The following is a 21,218-nucleotide window of genomic DNA, read 5'->3' as shown; positions in this document are numbered from 1 at the left end:
ATCACAAAAAGAAACAAAACTGGATAGACCACCTGGTATCAATCTAAGCACTCGAAATAACAATGACAAAAACAGCCCTATCGACATTGAAAAGTCCTCCTTCATGAGGTTAGAACATAGAACACTGCAACACAGTACAGGCCCTTTGGCCCTCAATGTTGAGCCGGCCTTTTATGCTTCTCAAAGATCAGACTAACCCAAATATCCTTCTTGGTACTAACTTCCATGTACCTATCCAAGAGAGTTGCTTAAATGTCCCTAATGTATCTGATTCTACTACCACTGCTGGAAGTGCATTCCACGCACTCACCACTGTCTGCATAAAAACCTACCTCTGACATCACCCCTAAACCTTTCTCCAATTATGTCTCCTCGTGATAGACATTTCTGCCCCGGGGGATAAGTCTCTGGCTATCCACTCTATCTATGCCTCTCAGCATCTTGTAAACCTCTATCGAGTCACCTCTCATCCTTTTTCACTCCAATGAGAAAAGCCCTACCTTCCCCAACCTTTCTTCCTAAGACATTCCCTCCAGTCCAGGCAGAATCCTGGGAAATCTCCTCTGCACCCTCTCTAAAGCTTCCACATCTTTCCTATAATGAGGTGACCATAAATGAACACAATATTCCAAGCGTGGTCTAACCAGGACTCTTATAGAGCTGCAGCATAACCTCGTGGCTCTTAAACTCAATCCCCCTGCTAATGAAAACCAACACACCATATGCCTTCTTAACAACTCTGTCAACCTGGGTGGCAACTTTGATGGATCTATGGACCCCAAAATCCCTCTATTCCTCCACACTGTCAAGAATCCTGCCTTTAAACCTGTATTCTGCATTCATATTGGACCTTCCAAAGTGAATGACTTCATACTTGAACGCCAACTGTCACTTATCAGCCCAGTTCTGCATCCTGTCAATGTCTGGTTGCAACCCAAAGGATCCCCCCACACCATCCACAACTCCACCAATCTTTGTGTCATCGGCAAACTTACTAAAACACTCTTACACTTCCTCATTCAATTCAATTATAAAAATCACAAACAGCAGAAGTCCCAGAACTGATCACTGCTGGTCACTGAGCTCCAGCTTGAATACTTTTCATCCAACCACTACCCTATGGGCTAGCCAATTCTGTATCCAGAAAGACAGATTTCCTTGAATCCCATGCCCCTTACTTTCTAAAAGAGCCTACCATGGGGAACCATATCAAACGCCTTTCTAAAATTCCATGTACACCGCATCCACAGCCCATTGGCTGTTGAAAACCTCATTCACATCCCAGATACTTCCACATGATTTATTCTTTCACGAAGTAGTTTTACAAGTCTAAGCTCAAATTCGACAGCCAAGTTACAGACTGTGTAATATTGCATGGCTGCCTTGCATCCTGCACCAAAATTTTTAGAAGCATCACTCATTAACAATGAAAGCTATCTTTGAAATTTAATTTGCATGGGAGATGTGATATCCTTGTATGGCCAATGCAGGCTACTACTCAAATGATGTTGAACGTTGTCAGCTTTACTGTTGGATCCTTCATCAGATTTTTATTGGCCTTACGAGTATCATTCCAGAGGTGTGCCATTTCTCACTTATCAAAACCTGAAAGACTCAAAGTATTCGTGGAGCCTCAGAAAGGTTTGAGAAATCAGAGTCGCAGATTCAGTAGGTTCTGAAAGTCTTCATGGATTGGTAGCTACAATATGGTCTATGTGTTTTTGCCTCTTGGCACAAGTGAAGAGGAAGGATACTGTACAGGAATGGAGCCATTATTGATTTGAGAGTACCATTGTCCTCAATGCATCAGTACGGAGAAATGAGGTCCAGGTGCGATTTTATCTATCCCAACACAGGGAATAGAAATTTTGCAGAACATCCACAACAGAAAGATTAGTGTACAAAGAGAGTATGCATTGGATCTCCTGTGGTGCCTGCTGGTTTCTAGTTGTTTATTCTAGAATTGAGATGAAACCTTCATGATCGACTGGAGGGGATGTCTTAGGAAGAAAGGTTGGGGAGGGTAGGGCTTTTCTCATTGGAGTCAAGAAGGAGGAGAGGTGACTCGATAGAGGTTTACAAGATGCTGATAGGCATAGATAGAGTGGATAGCCAGAGACTTTTCCCCCGGGGCAGAAATGTCTATCACGAGGAGACATAATTGGAGAAAGGTTTAGGGGTGATGTCAGAGGTAGGTTTTTATGCAAACAGTGGTGAGTGCGTGGAATGCACTTCCAGCAGTGGTAGTAGAGTCAGATACATTAGGGACATTTAAGCAACTCTCTTGGATAGGTACATGGAAGTTAGTACCAAGAAGGATATTTGGGTTAGTCTGATCTTTGAGAAGCATAAAAGGCCGGCTCAACATTGAGGGCCAAAGGGCCTGTACTGTGCTGCATTGTTCTATGTTCTAAACTCATGAAGGACGACTTTTGATCGACGGCGATGTCGACAAGGTGGGCCCAGGAAATTCAACTCTGATGTTTGTGGATCCGGCGGCAGAGGGGGAGAAGAATCGGCCCAGTGGCGAAAGATGGCACCTAAAGGGTGTAGACAACGGCGAGGCAGTGAAGGGGGTTGGCAATACAGACATTGATGATGATGAGCAGGCTCAGGACTGATGGATTCTCTTTAAGCTATATTTTCCTACTTCTGTTTCTTATTCTTAAACAATTTAAAATGGTAATAGTTGAAAAGCCTTTTACTGTATTTAACTGTTTTTCTCACTGTAAAATACATGTGACAAAATCATACATTAATTCAACTTGTTTTTAAACTGTCATCACATTACATGTTCAGTCAATTATTGCTCACATTGTAGAAAATGGAGAATTCTTTGCTTTTACTAATCAAGTATGGAATTTATAAAATAAGGAAAGCGTGACTACCTCTAGATTTGAAAATTCCAGTGCACTCTTGAATAGCCACATAAGTTCAGCAAAGAAATGTTGACAGGTGGATACGAGCAGAAGGAGCTGAAACCACCTATGAAGTATGAGTACATACATTTGTATAAAATTATAAACTTATTTATGAACTTCATAACAAACTGCTGGGTTATCACACTTGAAACATGCCCCACTATCCCTCGAGTCATTACAAAGATGAACCAGATTCATTACTACTACATTTCTCAATTATACCTAACTGTCTAATTCAGATTGCAAGTGTATACACACCAATTTTGTGTACTTAACAAGAAAAAAAAGTTAATGATCAACAAATTGCACGGATAGGCTAAATAGACAAAGTCTTTTCCCTGGGGTCGGGGAGTCCAGAACTAGAGGGCATAGGTTTAGGGTGAGAGGGGTAAGTTTATAAAAGAGACCTAAGGGGCAACTTTTTCACGCAGAGGGTGGTATGTGTATGGAATGAGCTACCAGAAGATGTGATGGAGGCTGGTACAATTGCAACATTTAAGTGGCATTTGGATGGGTATATGAATAGGAAGGGTTCGGAGGAATATGGGCTGGGTGCTGGCAGGTGGGACTAGATTGGGTTGGGATATCTGGTCGGCATGACGGGTTGGACCGAAGGGTCTGTTTTCATGCTGTACATCTCTATGACTCTAAATTGCCTTAAACCGATGGTAACAATGAAATATGAATTACTAACTTAAAATTTTATAATTCTACTAATTCTTGACTACACAGACACACAAAAGGTATGGATTTTAAGGGTGAGAAAACAAAGATATAATAGTTCAAAAGCATCAATCTGGAATAGAGATTTCAATAAGTTAATTGAGTTCAATATCTTCTCGCATCTTTCAATCCTCTTTAGTTCTTCATTGGCGCAAACAACTTTGTGTTATCAATGTTCAGGCACTGGGGAAGAATTGATCCTTTACATATCCTTGAAGGATTTCCTTTTCTCTTATTTGATTGGGGTATGCAAACAAAGCAGTTCAATAAAAAAAGGATGACAATAGTTAGCAGGAGTTAGATTTGCTGGTATATCTCACACACAGGAGGGACAGAGCGCTATATTTTGATACTTTCCTTTCAGAGGTTAGGTCCTCACCACTGCAACGCTCACACACAAAAATGGGTGAAGCTATGACTTTCACTCCAACCAAATCAATACTCAGGAGCAAGTCCACTCTGTCTATCCACTCTTCCTACCACTAGTCACATTCCAAATGCACTCTGTACAACGGAATCAGGATATACTCACCACTTATCCCATTTGAGAATACTTTGGTTTTATTTAACTCTCTGGTGAGAACACTAGATCCTTTTCTAACAAAAAGGCCTGAGTGGCTTCTAGATCCCTTCAATGTAGGATGGATTTATCTACATCGTTTGAACAAAAAAAGCACATCATCCCTTTTGACAAAAACCTTTTCTCTATCTCTTGTTTACCTTCTTCACCATTCTTGCACTTAGCAATGCTTGCCGCAGATCTCTTAGTTGTAGTTAAAGCTACAATTTGATCAGTGGCATTTTTATTTGAGTTGCTTTTTCAGATTCACTCTTACAAACCCCCAATAAGTACCATAGGTTTTTCCTACAACTTCAAGCATTCTGAATGTGTGCACAACTTTATTACAATTGAAAAACATTTTCACCTTGATTTTCAGCACCTTCTGTTTTGACTGGAGGAGGAGATCTTGGGGCACTCCCAGCTGTCTATTCCTTACTCTGGCTAATTAATTTCCTTTCACACTCCCACTTTCGATCCTTTCCCTTGCACTTTTGAACTTATGGGGCCAACAAAAATTAATTGTTTAGTTCAATGGAGCAGCTCATAATAGTCAACTTTTATCTCTGCCTGTCTGGCAGTCACAAAGTTTCAGTCTTCAACTGGATTATTAAGACAAAGTAGATTTTTGTTAGTCAAGAATATCAAGAGAAACAAGGTGCATGGGTGAAGTTGAGATTATTAGTCAGCCGTGGTCTCATCAAATAAGGAAACAAACATGAGAATGTGAATGGCCTATTCTTGATCCTACATGGCTGATTAGCAAAACATAATTTTTATACACCATTACACCAACTAATTAATTCTAAAGGTTAATAGCTTACAGATATCAAACAAATCCTTTGTTTGCTTCCTACAAAACAATTAGAAGGACAGTACAATACATACAAACATTCCCATACACTCTGCCAGCAAGTTATAGATAGTTTCTATCAGTGGTTTATTCACTATGTAATAGCATCCTAATCACATATTGAGCAAAGGAAATATTGAAGATACTGGGAGGTTGAGGGGAGGGATGCCACCTGTCCATACTATAAGGCTAACAATGGTTCATAAACCAAGCCAAAAAAAAGTGACTTGAAGTAGAGAAGAAAGATAGGCATGGAGCGGGTTTGGGAAGGAATTTTAGAGTTTCGGGCTCAGGCAGTTTCAGGCATGACTATCAACAATACAGGAATTAAGATCAAGAATGCACAAGAGATCAGAGTTGGAGGAGGAGTGACACTTAGACTGTAAGAAGGTAAATGATCTGGTTCAGATTCAAACAAACAATGACCTTTCGTTTGGAAAGAAATGGAATTGATGACTAAGGAGTGGAGTTTGTTGTAGAGACCACAAAAAAGGGTGCAGATCTAATAAGCTAGGGTTTCACTCTGGGATTTTGATATTTTTCCTAAACAAGCCGTCAGGCAGCATCCAAGAAGCAGGAAAATCAATGTTTTAGGCTAAAACCATTCAATCAGGAATGAACCTGGGCCTCTTGTCTCAGAGAGGGAGGAACTCTATCACTGTGGCACAAGAGTCCTATCCGTTCTGGGATCTGACTTGATCCATATTAAGATAAACTGGGATCCTATATTGTACCATTATTCTGTTAAGCAAAACCTGAACTCAGAATTTCAACAATGTATTTCTTAAAAATTATACTATTGCAAATGTTTATTTGAATAAACTTTAAACTAATATATCAACAAGAGACATTGCAGGGCAGTATATTACAGCTGTAGAAATCAATTTCTTATCATGTAATATGTAGCTTCTGATTTGACACAAACCCATAACACAATGTAACAATAAATGCACCATTATAAATTAACTTAAAATGTCAAAACATTTTCAATTTCATGAAAATGTACCAATATTTATTTTGAAATGAAGGTCAAAGACCAACTAAGAATTTGTTCCAATACAACCCGAAAATGATGCCTGCTATTATTAAAGCTGTATACCATTGCTTCAGGCTACAGAAAGTGCATTACCACTGTGGTCATAATGTATTACGGTGCAAAACATTCCCAAGGATTGGCACATATAAAATATATTTCTGCATCTTACAAAAAAAGATAATCTCAACTAAAATTAGTTTTTCTTTTAATCTAATAGATTGTCTATAAACAATCATTGATGTACAAAACCAAAGCAATTCAATTTTATTGCCTCTGGCAGCTCCATTTTAACCCTACCACTCCAGTGAAAATCAGGCAAATATGCAGTTACATATGAACATGATTGTAGCTGTACAAATCTTGACTATTTTTGACTACTGTAATGTGAATCTGTAAAGTTTTGAAAGGCAGTTAAGTATTTGCCTAAAGGAGGATACAGATTAATGCAACTCAAATCCTATTATTCAACAGGTCCCCAGTGCACATAAAGAAGCACCTCTATAGGATTTAAAACTTCCCTTTTGAGAATGTACTGTAGGGCCCCAAAGCATCTGCTTTCCACACATCATCTCGCCTCCTACATGATTCTCAAAATAAACTTCCCCATCAATTACTTGAAAGTCAACTTTTAGTCAAGAACGATCCAAAGTTTTTGCTGCCAACAGCTGCTGTCTCCCCTCTTCACAGAATTTAGGTGTGTTACACTTCTGGAGGGGCTCAGAAACTTTATTGTTGAACAGATAATAAGTAATTGAGATTTAAAATTTTAAGAGAAGAAAGCAACAAAGTTCCATGATTCCTCAATAAATTTTACTATACAAGAGACGACAAAGCGAACAGTAAATTCAATCTGCCTTAAATTCCAACACCTCGAAATAAGGTGACATAATCAGGAATTAACAGTCAAACACACCACAAAAGGTGTGTATTAAATATTAGACACTGGCTGGGACAAGATGGCATTTATGCTGATGATGGGGATTTTGAGGGCAGGGGCCAGTGGATTGAGCAGAAAGGTGGAATTGGAGCCCACAGGAAGAGAAAGAAAGTTATGCACAAGAAGGGATGGTTGATAGTCAGCCAGGAAACAGAAAACCGATGAGGCCAATAAGTAGGCAAAAATGGGTTGCTTCTGCTGAAAAGAGTTGGTGTCAAAACAGGGACCAGGGTGCAGGATGTGAAAAGGGACATGGAAGGAGATATTCAGGCTCTAAAATTATTGAACTGAATATTGAATCCTGAAGGCTGCAATGTCCCCAAACAGAAAACAAGAGCCTCACTGGAATGCAGCAATAGGTCCAACATATTGGCAAAGAACACAGTGTTCTGTTGAAGTGCCAGACAAGTGGAAGTTAAGGGTCATCTTTTGGACAAAGTATAGGCAATCCACAAAAAGGTCACCCAGTCTGCATTTCACCTCTGAGCTTCAAGGAGACCACATTATGAGCAGCAAACATATTGGACTAGATACAGTGAAGTGCAGTAAGATTTAAGTGCAGTAAATCTCTTCCTTCCTACTTTCATTGAATCCAATCAACACATCCTTTGAAGAGCTTTATGAGCAGTTGCCTCAAATATTCATTATGTCAGTGTCAGACAGACCTTACCAATTTCTCGGTGATTCATCCAGGCACCAGTAATCACCAAGTCACAATAAGCTTCAACTCGGTCTTTCCTCCGAGGAATTTTACCTCCTCTCTTTTGAGAACATAGCCTGACTTCCCGCTCCGGTTTCCTCCCACAGTCCAAAGATAGGCAGGTTAGGTGAATTGGCCATGCTAAATTGCCCACAGTGTTAGGTGGATTAGCAGGGGAATGGGTCTGGGTGGATTGTTCTTCGGAGGGTCGGTGTGGACTTGTTGGGCCGAAGGGCCTGTTTCCACACTGTAGGAAATCTAATCTAATCTAAAACAGCACTTCCAACTCAACCTTGAAGCCCTCTTACTTCTTTCATCGGAAATGAACTGTCAGACAACTGAACTCCAGTTTAAACTTTTTCAACAACATTCTAGATTTTCAACTTCTTTGCTTGGTATTGCATCCTAAATGGGATAAAGCTCTATCTCTGCATTTACACGCTTGCAAAATACCAGCTATCTTGCTCCCTGACACTTCTCCTTGGGACATTTCTGTGTCAGAAGCTCCAGTTGGACTTGGCAACAACTCACCCAAAGCTTTTTAGAATTCTATCCCCAACAACACATAGCTAATGACAGCAAATTAGCTACATAAAGCTGATTGACTTTTACATTTACCTCCAATTCACTTTCATATTCACTGTTATTCTTGCCTTCCCTTGTCCTATGGTCAGATTTTGAATACCCAGTCACAATGCAACTTTTCACACAAAACCCCAAGTTTTTGAGAGGACTTTCATTAAAGATTTTCAAGCTATCTTTTACAATTGTACAGCTTGTCCGCAGATGCTGCCTGCATTTACATTAACATTACAGCTCTGGACATCCAAGGGCTTGAGGCCTTTGCCTTTGCCCTGGTCATCTCACTGATGCAACACAACTAGTCCTCTCTGCCCCTTGCACCTCTTCCCATGACTAGAGCATAGGCAACACTATCAAATGGTCTCACAATAGGATACCATTAGTACAGTTTGGTTGAGCTGAGGTCTTTGCCAGATAGGATGCAAAGGGTACTGGACTATTCAAGTTGTGAAGTAACTAATATGGCCAATTACCCTTTAGATGAGCCTCTTCCCTCCCACCTTCATTCAACCCAATCAACACTTCCTTTTCGGTGCTTCATTGCTCATTCTGTCAGTGTCAGCTTCAACTCATTGGGAAGCACTCTTGCTGCTGAGTCAGAAAGTTGAGGTTTCAGGTCTCACTGATTGCTAAACATTGCACAAAAATCTCGCCTGACAGCACTTCTTCAGTTGGAGATACCATCTCTCAAATGAATCAGTAAACTGCTATCCGTCTGCTCCCTCAAGTGCACGTAATATATCCCATGATGCTAGTTTGAAGAGAAGCAGAGCAGTTATCCCTCAAATCAATACTACTAACACAGATTACCTGGTCACTATCATAGCACTATATGCAGGAGCCTGTTGTTTTTTCGCAAATTATTTCTTACAATACAAATATGACAACAGTTCAAAAGTAAAATAAGGGACTCTATGGAGTCCCAACATTGTGAAAGGAGCTATACTAACAAAAATCTCATAGAGAATTTAACAGTCTAGCCATTCTTTGGATAAAGAAATTTCTCTTGAATTCTCTTTTGGGTTTATTAGTACTGTCTTCATTTTGTGGCTATAAGTTCTGTTTATCTCCCAGAAGTGGAAACATCATCTGTATGCCATTTCAAATCCTCCAGAAAATCAATTATAATGCAACTCAACTTGGATGCAATGTGCATTTGAAAGTCCTTGTTCTTTTAGTTAATTTTGTGCAAATTACAATGAAATCACAGTAACCTGGCAAAATTGCCAATTGCTATGCTTACTTCCTCAAGTAGGTCTATTTCTTCACCATCCCAATACTGCCAGGCCCTCCCTTATAACTGATAACTTCCAGCAAATGGAAGTAACCATAATTTTTAATTCCAGCACACAAAACCTGAAAAATATTCTATGACAAGCAAACAGTGGGAAAACATAACATGCAAGAAACATCAAAGTAAAAATCTGTATAGATACCTTTCAAAAATTACTTCAGTCCAATTTTTTGATTAAGCCTATCTGGTGCTAAATATAATCAACTATTGCATTTGTTCTCAATCAACATCCAATCAAAAAATATAAAGGAAACCAATTTCATTATTATCAATCTTAGAAAGACTTGGCATGAATGTCAGTAAATTCCAATTAATTTACCTCACAATTTCAATTCTCTTTATTCACAAAAAAAACCGTACTGCTGCATAAATGGAAACTTTGTAAATGAGAAGTCAGGTTTTGTAATTCAAAGATCTTACTTAATTGAATTAGACTATATTCTGCAAAGTGTTGCTCTTTGGTTAAAAAAACACAATTCTTACCAAAGCCAAACATGAGGTTATCACAAAGATTACATCCAAATTGCCTAATACACAATATTTTTCAAGATTGTAGTCAGGTGCTTTTCTGTATTTAATTGCTTTTGCATGCAACATCAAGATAATATCGTTTATAGGCCTAAAGCTAAGTAAATATGCAAGAAATTTGCTGAGGGCAGTACAAGTCTCTAATTGCAAAGAACATTTTCCCTCACTAAACAGTGTGTGTCAGAGTAGCTCTCCAGAGGCAGCACAACTATTAGTACTTTGATACCTTCTGTCTCAACCCTTCACCTCATTCCCCAAAAGACAGTTGGATTCCAATTTATTTTTCTAACCAGGCTCAACAGCCTGATAATGCAAGATTTTTCTAATGTCACCTTGCTAGCATTAAAAAAAATGACTACACTTTGTTCTTATTTGCCCGAGGTATTTCTATTTCGAGGACTAAGCAATAACATTTGAAATACCTCCCACTGAGAAGCACACAAAATTCTTTGAAACTCAGTTGGTGTTAGTTGAGTGTCTGGCAGCCTTGATCAAGGCCCCTAAATATACATAATTTAATATTTCAGCTTCGTAGATGGAAAAATAAATGTTTCATCACAGCCTTATACATTAATCTCAAGATTTAGACAAAATTAGGAGTGATAGGAAAATATCCTAACATATCCTTAGCCTCTAGTTATTTTCAACAGCAATGGCCACAAAATAAACCAATCATTACTGATTAATGGCAGTCAAATAATGGCTGTAAAAACTGTCGATTGTTAGAATGTTAAACAGATACTAGAACTCATATTTGGCAAATTAATAAGCATACTGTGTTAACTTAATGGTTTTACTTCCAGCCATTAAGTAGCAGCTCAATCCTATCCAGTCTTGAAATTAAGAATGCTTCTTAAGATCTAACAACGAGAACCCCAACCGCACGTCTATCCCCAGCAAGTGTATCTCCTGGCTGCTAATAAATATTCAACTTTAAATATTGAAATTAACAAAGAAATAATGAAAGGGGTTTGAAAAAAGTTTTTAAAAGCTCGTCAAACACAAAACTGGGGCTCAGTATTGTTTGCTGTTTGGGTGCTTATGGACTAAAATGGCATCTGCTGTGGACATGATTCTGCTGTGAATTACACCCTGCGTCAATTCAGCCATTTACAACTATTGTTCACCAGAAGTACACAGAGCAAATATATTTTCTTATTCTTCCATGAGACTGTAGGTGTTCCGCAAAGCAGTCACCCAGTCTGCTTTTGGTTTCTCCAACATAGAATAGACCACATTGGATGTAGCGAATACAGTGCACAAGATTGCAGGAGGTACAGGTGAAATGCTGTCTGCATTTCAAACAGTTGCCGTGAATTAATGCTGTACCACTATTCCTGAAAGTTTCCAATGTGATTTGCAATCCAATTTAATCCCCATTCCCTTTCAATACTTCACAGTCCAACCTACATAAAATCAGAATGAACCACCATTTTTGACTCTCTGCTTATAGACTTCTTAAAACCTTGCCACACTATTTTTTCACCCTAGAAGTTAAAGGTTTGCTTTACTCTTTTATAAATGGTGTTGAGGATCTAATTAGGCAACACACAATGTTTGCTGACAACCAAACAGATTAAAGTGATCAGCAACACAAGAAAAAAGCAAAACAGGGGGGACTCTTGTAGTGCAGTGGTAGCATGGATAGCCAGGAGGCTCACATTCAAGTCCCATCTGTTCCAGAAGTGGATTCATTTAACATCAGAAGCATGTCTGACTCCAGATTAGAAGGCTGTGTGTTCAAATTATGTCAGGCTCACTGATTCTTAGTGCAGCACAAATCTTGGATTTAAGCCCGGATGGATCAATTGGCAAAGTATGAGACTTTTAAAGTGAGGGTCAAGGGTTAAAGCTCTTATCTGTATTCTTTTAGAATGGTTCTTTGGATGCAGTGGTAATGTCTCTATCTCTAGGCAGAAGCACAGAGTTAAAGTTTCACCTTCCCTCAGAGGTATTAAATAACATATCCGACCAGTTGATTGAAAATAACTGAAAAGCAAGAGCAGCCAATTGTCATACTGGTCTGATGAAGCCCAAACTCATCTGATCTCAGATAGTAAGCAGACTCGGAAGCTCAACAGACTCAAGCTTGGTTAGTACTTAGATAGGAGACTGCCTTGAAACACCACATAGTAGGCTATAGGGATCTTATGGTGCAGTGGTAATGTCCCTTCCTCTGAGTGATCAAGTCCAACCTGTTCCAGTGGTGCATCATAGCAATTCTGAACAGACTGATTAAAAATATCTAACAGACAAAGAGAACACAGTGTTTCTGCAGTATAAAACTATAAGACATATGAGCAGAAATCAGGTCATTTCACCCATCGAGTCTGCTCCGCCATTCAATCATGGCAGATAAATTTATCCACCCCATTCTCCTGCTTTATCCCCATAACCCTTGATCCCATTGACAATTAAGAACCCTTCTATCTCTGTCTTGAATATATTCAATGACCTGGACTTCCCAGATGAATTGCACAGATTCACCACTCTCTGGCTGAAGAGATTTCTCCTTAGCTCTGTTCTTAAGGGCCTTCCCTTTAGTCTAAGGCTGTGCCCTCAGGTCCTAGACTCTCCTCCCAATGGAAATATCTTCCCAACATCCCAATGTCCAGGCCATTCAGTATTCTGTAAATTTCAATTAGACTTTCTCATCCTTTTAAATTGTGCTGGTTGTTACATTTACTTCACATACAAACGGCTACTTGTTCAAAACTACACAGACACACTGGGAGAAGGCTTTAGTGGTGCAGAAGTATTGTTCGTGCCTCTGCATCAGAAGCTCAGGGTTCAATTTTCACCTGCCATGGAGGTGCGTCATAAATCTGAACAGGTTGCTTAAAAATAACTAAAAAGAGAGGAGTTTGTGACACAGTACTAATGTCTCTGTCTCTAGATCGGAAGGCCCAGATGCAAATCCCACTTGCTCTATTAGTATGTTATAGCATGTCAGAACAGGTCTCTTTGGTGAATGAGATTTTTATTAGAAGTTTACAGATTCCAGCTGTGAACACAGTCCACAGATCAATCTGATTAGGATATTGTGGTTGTCTCCCAATTTTTGGGCCAGAAATCTTGGTTCAAGTCCCATCTACTGTAAAGGTGTGTTATAGCATGCCTTAACAGTTAGTTTAAAAATACTTTAAACAGCAAGTAAGACATCACTGTAGTCATGTCTTTACTTCTGGGCCAGAAGGTGCCAGTTCAAGCCGCACCTGCCACATGCATATCTAAACAGGGAAGGAGACTAAAAAAAAAATTAAAAGGCAAGAGACAAATAAGTAGATCCTCATGCTATTTCACATGGTTTTATTCATTTTATCATACAACTTCTTCTCCACTTCAGGAACAAAAGGGAAGTGTAAGAAGGATTAGCAGGCTCAGCAAGTAAGTCAAGTTGCTGTTTAAAAGCATGGACACAAACTACCCCAACTGTATTCACCAGCTAAATACTGATACTTGTATCCTCAAGATTTTCCCTTCCTCCATCAATGCACTCCATAGCCTGTCTCCACCAAGCCACAGTATGTTATAACTTCCCCTCAGTCCTCTGCCATCATTGAAGAGGCACATCTCTTTCTTTCCTTCAGATCACCCAAACAGGTTTTTTTGATTTCACATACCAGTCTTCCATTTTGTCGGCTGAAGAAATCAAATTTAGTGAAAGACTACGATCACTTTAAAAAAGCCCATATGGTACAAAAATATCAAATCAAAACATATACCAAACATAGCTGCTTGTGCCAATAACAAAAAATTATTTCTCCAACATGGCATGTTCTCTCTATATTTTATAATGCTCTCTGATTTCTATTTTCCAAATGTTGTTCCTGATTTTTTGTTCCTCTCTACAGGTTCTGCAATATTTTTTGCAATTTTCTTTTTGGCCCAAAATAAATTTGTTATGATATTTCCTGTTGCATCTGTAATTTCTTTTCCTACCAACTCCAGATGTTTGGTTCTCTTTGTAATTCCCTAAACATTTGCTCTTCTCTCAGTAGTGTAAAACTCCCCTAGGTGTCACAATGCAGTTCAATTAATGTGAAATAAGTAGTACAAGTTAAAAGTCACACAACATCAGGTTATAGTCCAACAGGTTTATTTGGAAGCACTAGCTTTCGGAATGCTGCTCCTTCATCAGGTGGTTGTGCTATATAAGCTCATAAGACATAAATATTATCGCAAAAGATTACAGTGTCATACAGTGATATGTTGAACAAACCCGGATTGTTAAGTCTTTCATCTTTTCGAATCCAGGTTTCAGTTCATTAACATGTAAATCCCAGAATTTCTTTACGTCACCTTATCGAAATAACTTAAGGCTTTATCACAAAAGGTGACGTCTCAGGTCAGATAATGCATTAAAGGTGTGAGGTCACAGTCTGTCTGTACTCCAATCTTGAGTCAGACTGGTTGTATTTCCAAAGCGAAATTTACAAAATATTATATGTATTGACTGCCTGCAGATTGTGCATCTTTTGAGCAAACTTCACAACCACATGTTGGAGGAGCAGCGCTCCAAGAGCTAGTGCTTCCAAATAAACCTGTTGGACTATAATCTGATGTTGTGTGATTCTTAACTTTGTCCACCCCAGTCCAACACCAGCTCCTTCACATCATAGTACAAGATAGTAATTCTTCTCAGTTCGGCAGAATTTAAATTCACGTAATAAATTTAGATTGTACAGCTTGTCTCATGAATGGCGCCATGAAACTAACATTGATTATCATAAAGACTCATCTGGCTTACTGATGTCCTTTATGGAAGGTAATCCTTACCTGTTTTGTCCTACATGTGATTGCAGACCCACAAGAATATGGCTCACTTTTAAATATATCTAAAATGTCCAAGCAAGCTGCTCAGTTCAAGGACATTAGGGATGGGCAACAAATGCTCACCATGCCAGCCATGCCCACTTTCCATAAAGGATTAAAAAGAAAGATTTGCAATATATTAGAATCCAAAGAACTGTGTTATTCAGATTAAACTGATAATAGGTCTCAACTAGACAAATAGAGTGAGAGAATAAATAAAAGCTTACCAAGATCCATTGCTGTTTCCATGAAACTTTTTTGTCTTGAAGCAAATTCAGCAAGCAACTTCTGTTGTCTCTCTCTGGCTTTCTGACGTCTGTACAGAAAAAAAAACAACCAAAATGTAATCATAATTGACAAAATTAAGATTGAGAAAAAATACAATTCTTTTCAAAAATATAGGAGACTTATTGTGACCTATTAAACTGCAGAAATTTCCTCCTGCACAGTAATCAACATCAGCATGATAGAATAAAATTACTGTGATCTAATTAGAACATCCCATTCAGACATTGAGCAAAGAAAAAATATAATTATAATAGTAGCCAGCATTTCCACATTATGAACTTTTAAATATATTTAAAGTTTCAGACAGAATACTCTGTCTCAAATTTCATACCAACTACTTCAGTATCAATCCACTTTATTGAGTTAGATTAATCAGCAATGAATGGAACACATCAGGTTCAACCAGAAATAAGATTTGGAAATTTTATTCCACCATTCAGTATTTCAAAACGTGCACAGACAGAAAGAAACAAAAACACAGAATCGACTGTCCTTCTATAAGGCCTTTCAAAACTTTAGGATATCACAAAAGATTTCACAACCATTGAGTCAATGCTGAAACTGTCCTATAGTCAAAATGTGGCAGTCAACTTGCACACAGAAACAGATAAATGACCAGATGATCTGTTTTACTGATGTTGTTTTTGAAGGGTAACTTCTCCAAGGACAGTAGGAGAACATTGTCACTTACTTTAAATAGTACCATTGGATATTTTATGTCCAAAATAACATGACAGACTTGGTTTAACATTTTATCTCAAAGACAGTGCTTCGGCTAGTATAGCACTCCTGACTTAGAAGCAAATATACTCCAACATTGAGTCAAGGATGACACTTCGCAATTACAGGAGGTTTTCATAAATTTAACTTACCTTAGAATTGTCCAACATTCAAAGTTGTATGCTATATTAACAGATGGTTAATTTGATCAAACAGCTACTGATGATATTAAAATTGTATCAGATCTAGAATGATCCCTCATTTAATCCTGGTATAATTTCTTCCTCAATACATCCAAATAGAATTATTTATAGACAGTATTTAGAATAGAAACCAGATACAAATCTGAAGTGTTCCTGTTGATTCAGAATGGCCCAGTGTGATTAGATCAGTATTCCATTTTTTAAGTTATATTTCAATTATTATAAAATTTTAATATTTTATAAAGATTGATATTATCAGTCATTTATTAATGATTAAAGATGATACTGATCGGGGGAACAGTCAAGAGATTTAAAACTTATAGTTTATCTCAATCAATGACATTTTGCAATTCTGTTGCAATCAATGTTATACATGTAACATAGTGACGGGCACAGCGTATATACAACTCAGCAGCTCACCATCACCTTCTCAATGTCAACTATAAATGCTGGCCGAGTCAGAGATGATCCTGTGACTGAAAGAAAAAATCCCGTCTATTAACAAAATATTGTTTATTAATATATGGGACATTCAGTACAGAAAAGTATACCACACTTCAAACCCAAATAACAAGCCTGAATGAGTCCTGATGGAGGGGTTATGCCCAAAATGCTGATTTTCCTGCTCTTTGAATGCTGCCTGACTGCACTTTTCCTTTCCAGCAGCACACTCTCAACTCTGATCTTCAGCATCTGCAATTTTCACTTTCTCCAAGCCTGAATTGGTCATCAGAGTAATTCTTCATACCCAAAGAATTGTTGGTCTTTCCCAAATCTATTGCTGAAATCTCAAAAATCAATTTGACTGCTGCCAGGCTAGTTATCATTCAAGATCAGAATGGAACCCGCCCTTGGATCTCATCTTTTACCTCAAAATGTAGGAGTATATGCATGGATGATAGTGGCATGCAGATTTCTTATTTAAGTGGGATGAGAAATCACAAATTCATTTACCCACCGGCAGAACAGATGAGCTGCAAGACGAGCTCATTTCCAATGATAAACCCCAAACTATGGAAGAATCATTTCTCTTTGAGAAGGCCCTTCCAGAGAAAAGGTCGATGTGTCATTCCGTCAGTTGACTTTGTCCTGCATGCCACCCCACATTCATGGTGGCAAAGTTGATATCAAGGTGCCCACATTTCAGAGCTACAATGGTTGGTGAACAGGTTGGTGTTGGGTTTGTCAACAAGAATCCTGACATTCAGATCGGAAACATAATTTTAATGAGTGGTACATGATTGATTATTTTTCCTGCACCACTGTGGAGGTCATTAGATGCCAACTACCACTCAGTGTTAGCAGAAAAGGACTTTGATCCAATACAGGAATTTTCCAGATAACTAAAGTCAGGCTATGCTGAGAAACAGCTATACTTTCTGTGATGATCTATATGCCCACATAACCTGGGGCCAGGAACAGAATGAAACTGAAAATCATTTGAATAAGTGGCAGACACAGCATCAGTTGGAGACTGAAGACTTCCCAAAAAAAAAGCAGTGCTGGTGGTAGATTAACCAGACTTGCCTTAAATGTTGCAGCAGAACAGCAAAGTAGAATGAATTTAGGTCTTGTGGCATTGCCAGTGTAATTTAGAGCACAATGTATCTGACATTCAGATGTTGAGAAGAGTCCAGGAATTTGAAGTAGAGCTTGAAAGAATATGTATCTCTAGGTTTTTTCCCTCCACAGGTCACAGAAGAGGCAGAAACAGGATCTTATTTTGCTTCCAGTGCAAGATGATGTTTAGTGAAGTCCAGAAATTTGAAATCAGGCTTGAGAAAATCTACAACCAGGTATTTTCCAGATGCTATGTTATGGGATAAGTTTTGAATGACAGATCACTACACATAGTTGGATGGAGTGAGGAGCATCCTGGAAAGCTGACTACACAGGAGCTATCTAGAATGTGAAGAACTGTAGTTTATGCAATCCAATTAGATTTGGCACCAAATGGCCAGACCAATTGTCCATTACAGCCATTCAAATCTGCATCTCCTTGACTTAAAGTAGAAATGAGGATTGTAGTGGAGGACTAGCCAAGTGGAGCTGACAGTGAGACTGAGTACATCCATAGGTAAAAAGTAATGCAGAGAATGGAGCACGAAAGGAATTTTGGAAATGCAATGAAAAGTGAAATCAAGGAAAGTTTTTTTTTCCAGGGTGAACGCAAGAGGTAAGTACAGAAGGCCAATCTCTTGCTTTATCCACATACCCCTGCACATTACTTTTATCCTCACAGCCATCCAATGCCCTCATGAATGTCTCAAATGAACCTGCCTCCAACAAACTTCCAGGCAGTGCGTTCCATACCCTCAATGCTCTGAGCGAAAAAAATTTATCTGACTTCACCTTATTTCTTTGGCAGATCACTTGAAATTTATGTCTTCTTGTTCTTGTTTCTTTTACAAGAATAGTTTCTCCCTATGTATTTTATCCACGATTCTGAAAACCTCTGTCAGATCACCTCTTAATCTTCTCTCCAAGGTCAACAGTCAACTGTAATATTATTACATCTGATTTCAGCCTCTCCCTCTCAAACTTAGGGTGAATTTTATTATATTACAGTCACTGCTCCATAAGACTTCCTTCACCTTAAGCTCATTAATCAAATCTGCCTCATTACACATCACCAAATCAAGGATTCCATCGTTCTGCTTATCTAGTCCAAAAATCCATCTCGTTGACTCCCACAAATTCATTTTCTTGGAATTCTCTACCAACCTGCTTTTCCCATCCTTGGAATCATTCTTGTAAATAACTTCTGGACTCACTCCAATTCAGTCACATCTGTCTTAACAGACCATAAGCACAGCTCTCATTAGAGAGAAGCGACGGTGGCAATTTAACTGAGGGCTACCAGATCTCAGGCAAGGGAAGAGGTTGAGAAGGAGAGTCCTTCATGGTAACCTCAAAATGGTGATGGGAATTGAATCCACGCTGTTGGCATCACACTGCTCTGCAAACCAACGATCCTGCCAAATGAGCTAAACCGATTCCCCTCTGTCCTATAATGTGTACTCACAACCGTAACAAACTTTCTGGAGCTTCCAGTGTGGTCAATTACACCACTGATCTAGCATATTGTTAATCGTAATTTCCTCTTCAGAAATCCATGTTGATACTTGCTGATCAACTCACCTTCTTTCCAAGTTGCTACTATTTCAATCTCAAATATTTGAGTCCAGAAGGTTCCCCACCACAGAAGTTCAACTGACTTATCTGTAAATGCTGGGCTTATCCTTACAACTGAACAAAGCCATGTGTTCCTAATTTTCCTGTTTTCTGCCACCTCTCCAGAGTCTGAGGAAGACTGAAAAATTGTGGCCAGTGCCCTGCAATTTCGACTTTCATTTGCTTAAAAGTCCATAGATGTATTTCACCAGTCCCGGTGCCTTGTCTACTTTAAATATCAACAATCTATCCAACACCACTGGACACAGTTTTACGTTTTACATGGTCACATAAGACTCTGGGACATCTTTTTATGCTGGCTATCAGCCTTTTCTCATAGTTCCTCTTTGCTTCTTTTATTTGCTTTTCATTTCCCCTCTGAACCTTCAATACTCCTTTTGGTCCCCAATTTTATTTTCTATAATGACATTTGTCATAAGCACTTTCCTTCTTTATGTGAATTTCTATCTCTTTTGTCATCCAAGGAGTTCTGAATTTGCTTGTTCCACCTTTCCCATTTGAGGTAACATGCCTTACCTGTCCCCAACTATCTTCTCTTCAAAGGTAGCCCATTGTTCAGTTACTGTGTTTTTCTGGATTAGTGGTTCTGGAAGAGCACAGCAATTCAGGCAGCATCCGACGAGCAGCAAAATCGACGTTTCGGGCAAAAGCCCTTCATCAGGACTGCCAAACTCTTGTTACAGTTAGTCTAGTCCAGTTGTTATCTTGCCCCCAATTTTAATAATCAAGTAGCATTTGAGGTAAAGACTAATTGCTGAATCTGGAGCGCTTTGGAAAGTTATGATTATTATTTTCTGTTCCCTAACCAACATTTGCAAAATATCCAAAGTTACAATTCACTGTTCCTTTACTATCACTCAATAAAAATCTTGGAACCCCCCCGCCTAACAGCACTGTGACTGTGTCTTAATCAGATGATACCAACATTTCAAAACCACGATTCAACATCATTTTCTCAAGCACAACTAGGGACAGAGAATCAGCAATATAAACAAATTAGAGGTCTCTGTATACACACAAACCCTGTGCCTGTAGGATAATGACCAGATAATTCTACCAACTCCCATTCACCTGCACCTCTTTCCATTGTCCAAATCAATTTTCTTCCACCATTGCTTCAAAACTTAGAGTCATACAGTATGGCAACAGACCCTTTGGTCCAACCAGTCCATGCCAACTATGTTCCCAAACGAAACTAGTTCCACCTGACTACGTTTGGCCCATATCCTCCAAATGTTTCCTATTCATGAATTTATCCAAATATCTTTCAAACATTGTAACTGCGTACCTGTGTCGACCACTTCCTCTGGCCGTTCATTCCACTCACAAACCACTCCGTGTATTTCAGTATATAGAACTAACTTGGACAAAAAGACTGTTGAACATTCAGAGTCAAATTAGAAAATAATATCCTTCTTGTAAAGTTTATCTGAAGAAATTTAAAGGACTTCAACTGAACCATTGTTGAAACGAGTTTTGTGATATTTGACCTGGGACCAACGTATTGATTGCTCCAACTTTAGGGCACTGAAATGAAACCATTGCCTATTCATTAATTAAAAATAATAGCATTTTAACTAATCGATCTCTGTTCTGGCGAGTGATACCACAGAAGAACTCTGACATTGAATAATTCAACATTTATATCTGGAGCTAATTAGGTAGGCTTCAAATAATTGTGATATATTACAACTAGATGGTCACCATCTCTTTCAATTATTCAAAAACATGATCTTGGCCAGAATTCAATTATCTTTTAAAGCAACAAAGATCTGAATCTCATTTCATCAAAAATCAAGAGGCTATTCTAATCTGGTCCTGATCTACAGCTCTGAAATTATGAAATCCAAGTAGATAATGTGGG

General features: G+C 38.6%; 1 protein-coding gene across 6 annotated transcripts in view; it reads right to left on the bottom strand.

Annotated features, from left to right (window-relative positions):
* ubr3 (ubiquitin protein ligase E3 component n-recognin 3) overlaps positions 1-21,218 on the bottom strand; it is a 362,318-nt gene that overhangs the window by 151,591 nt on the left and 189,509 nt on the right. For all 6 annotated transcript variants that reach the window (XM_043693674.2, XM_087989039.1, XM_043693675.2 and 3 more), the window contains one exon: positions 15,176-15,264. In XM_043693674.2, coding sequence (XP_043549609.1) covers positions 15,176-15,264 — 89 coding nt within the window. The remainder of the gene's footprint in view (positions 1-15,175; positions 15,265-21,218) is intronic.

The sequence above is a fragment of the Chiloscyllium plagiosum genome, unplaced genomic scaffold (genome assembly GCF_037043375.1).
Source record: "Chiloscyllium plagiosum isolate Xiang-an unplaced genomic scaffold, Cpla_swu_hap1 HiC_scaffold_7, whole genome shotgun sequence".
Classification (NCBI taxonomy): Eukaryota; Metazoa; Chordata; class Chondrichthyes; order Orectolobiformes; family Hemiscylliidae; genus Chiloscyllium; species Chiloscyllium plagiosum.
This window is presented reverse-complemented; position numbering and strand designations above follow the sequence as displayed.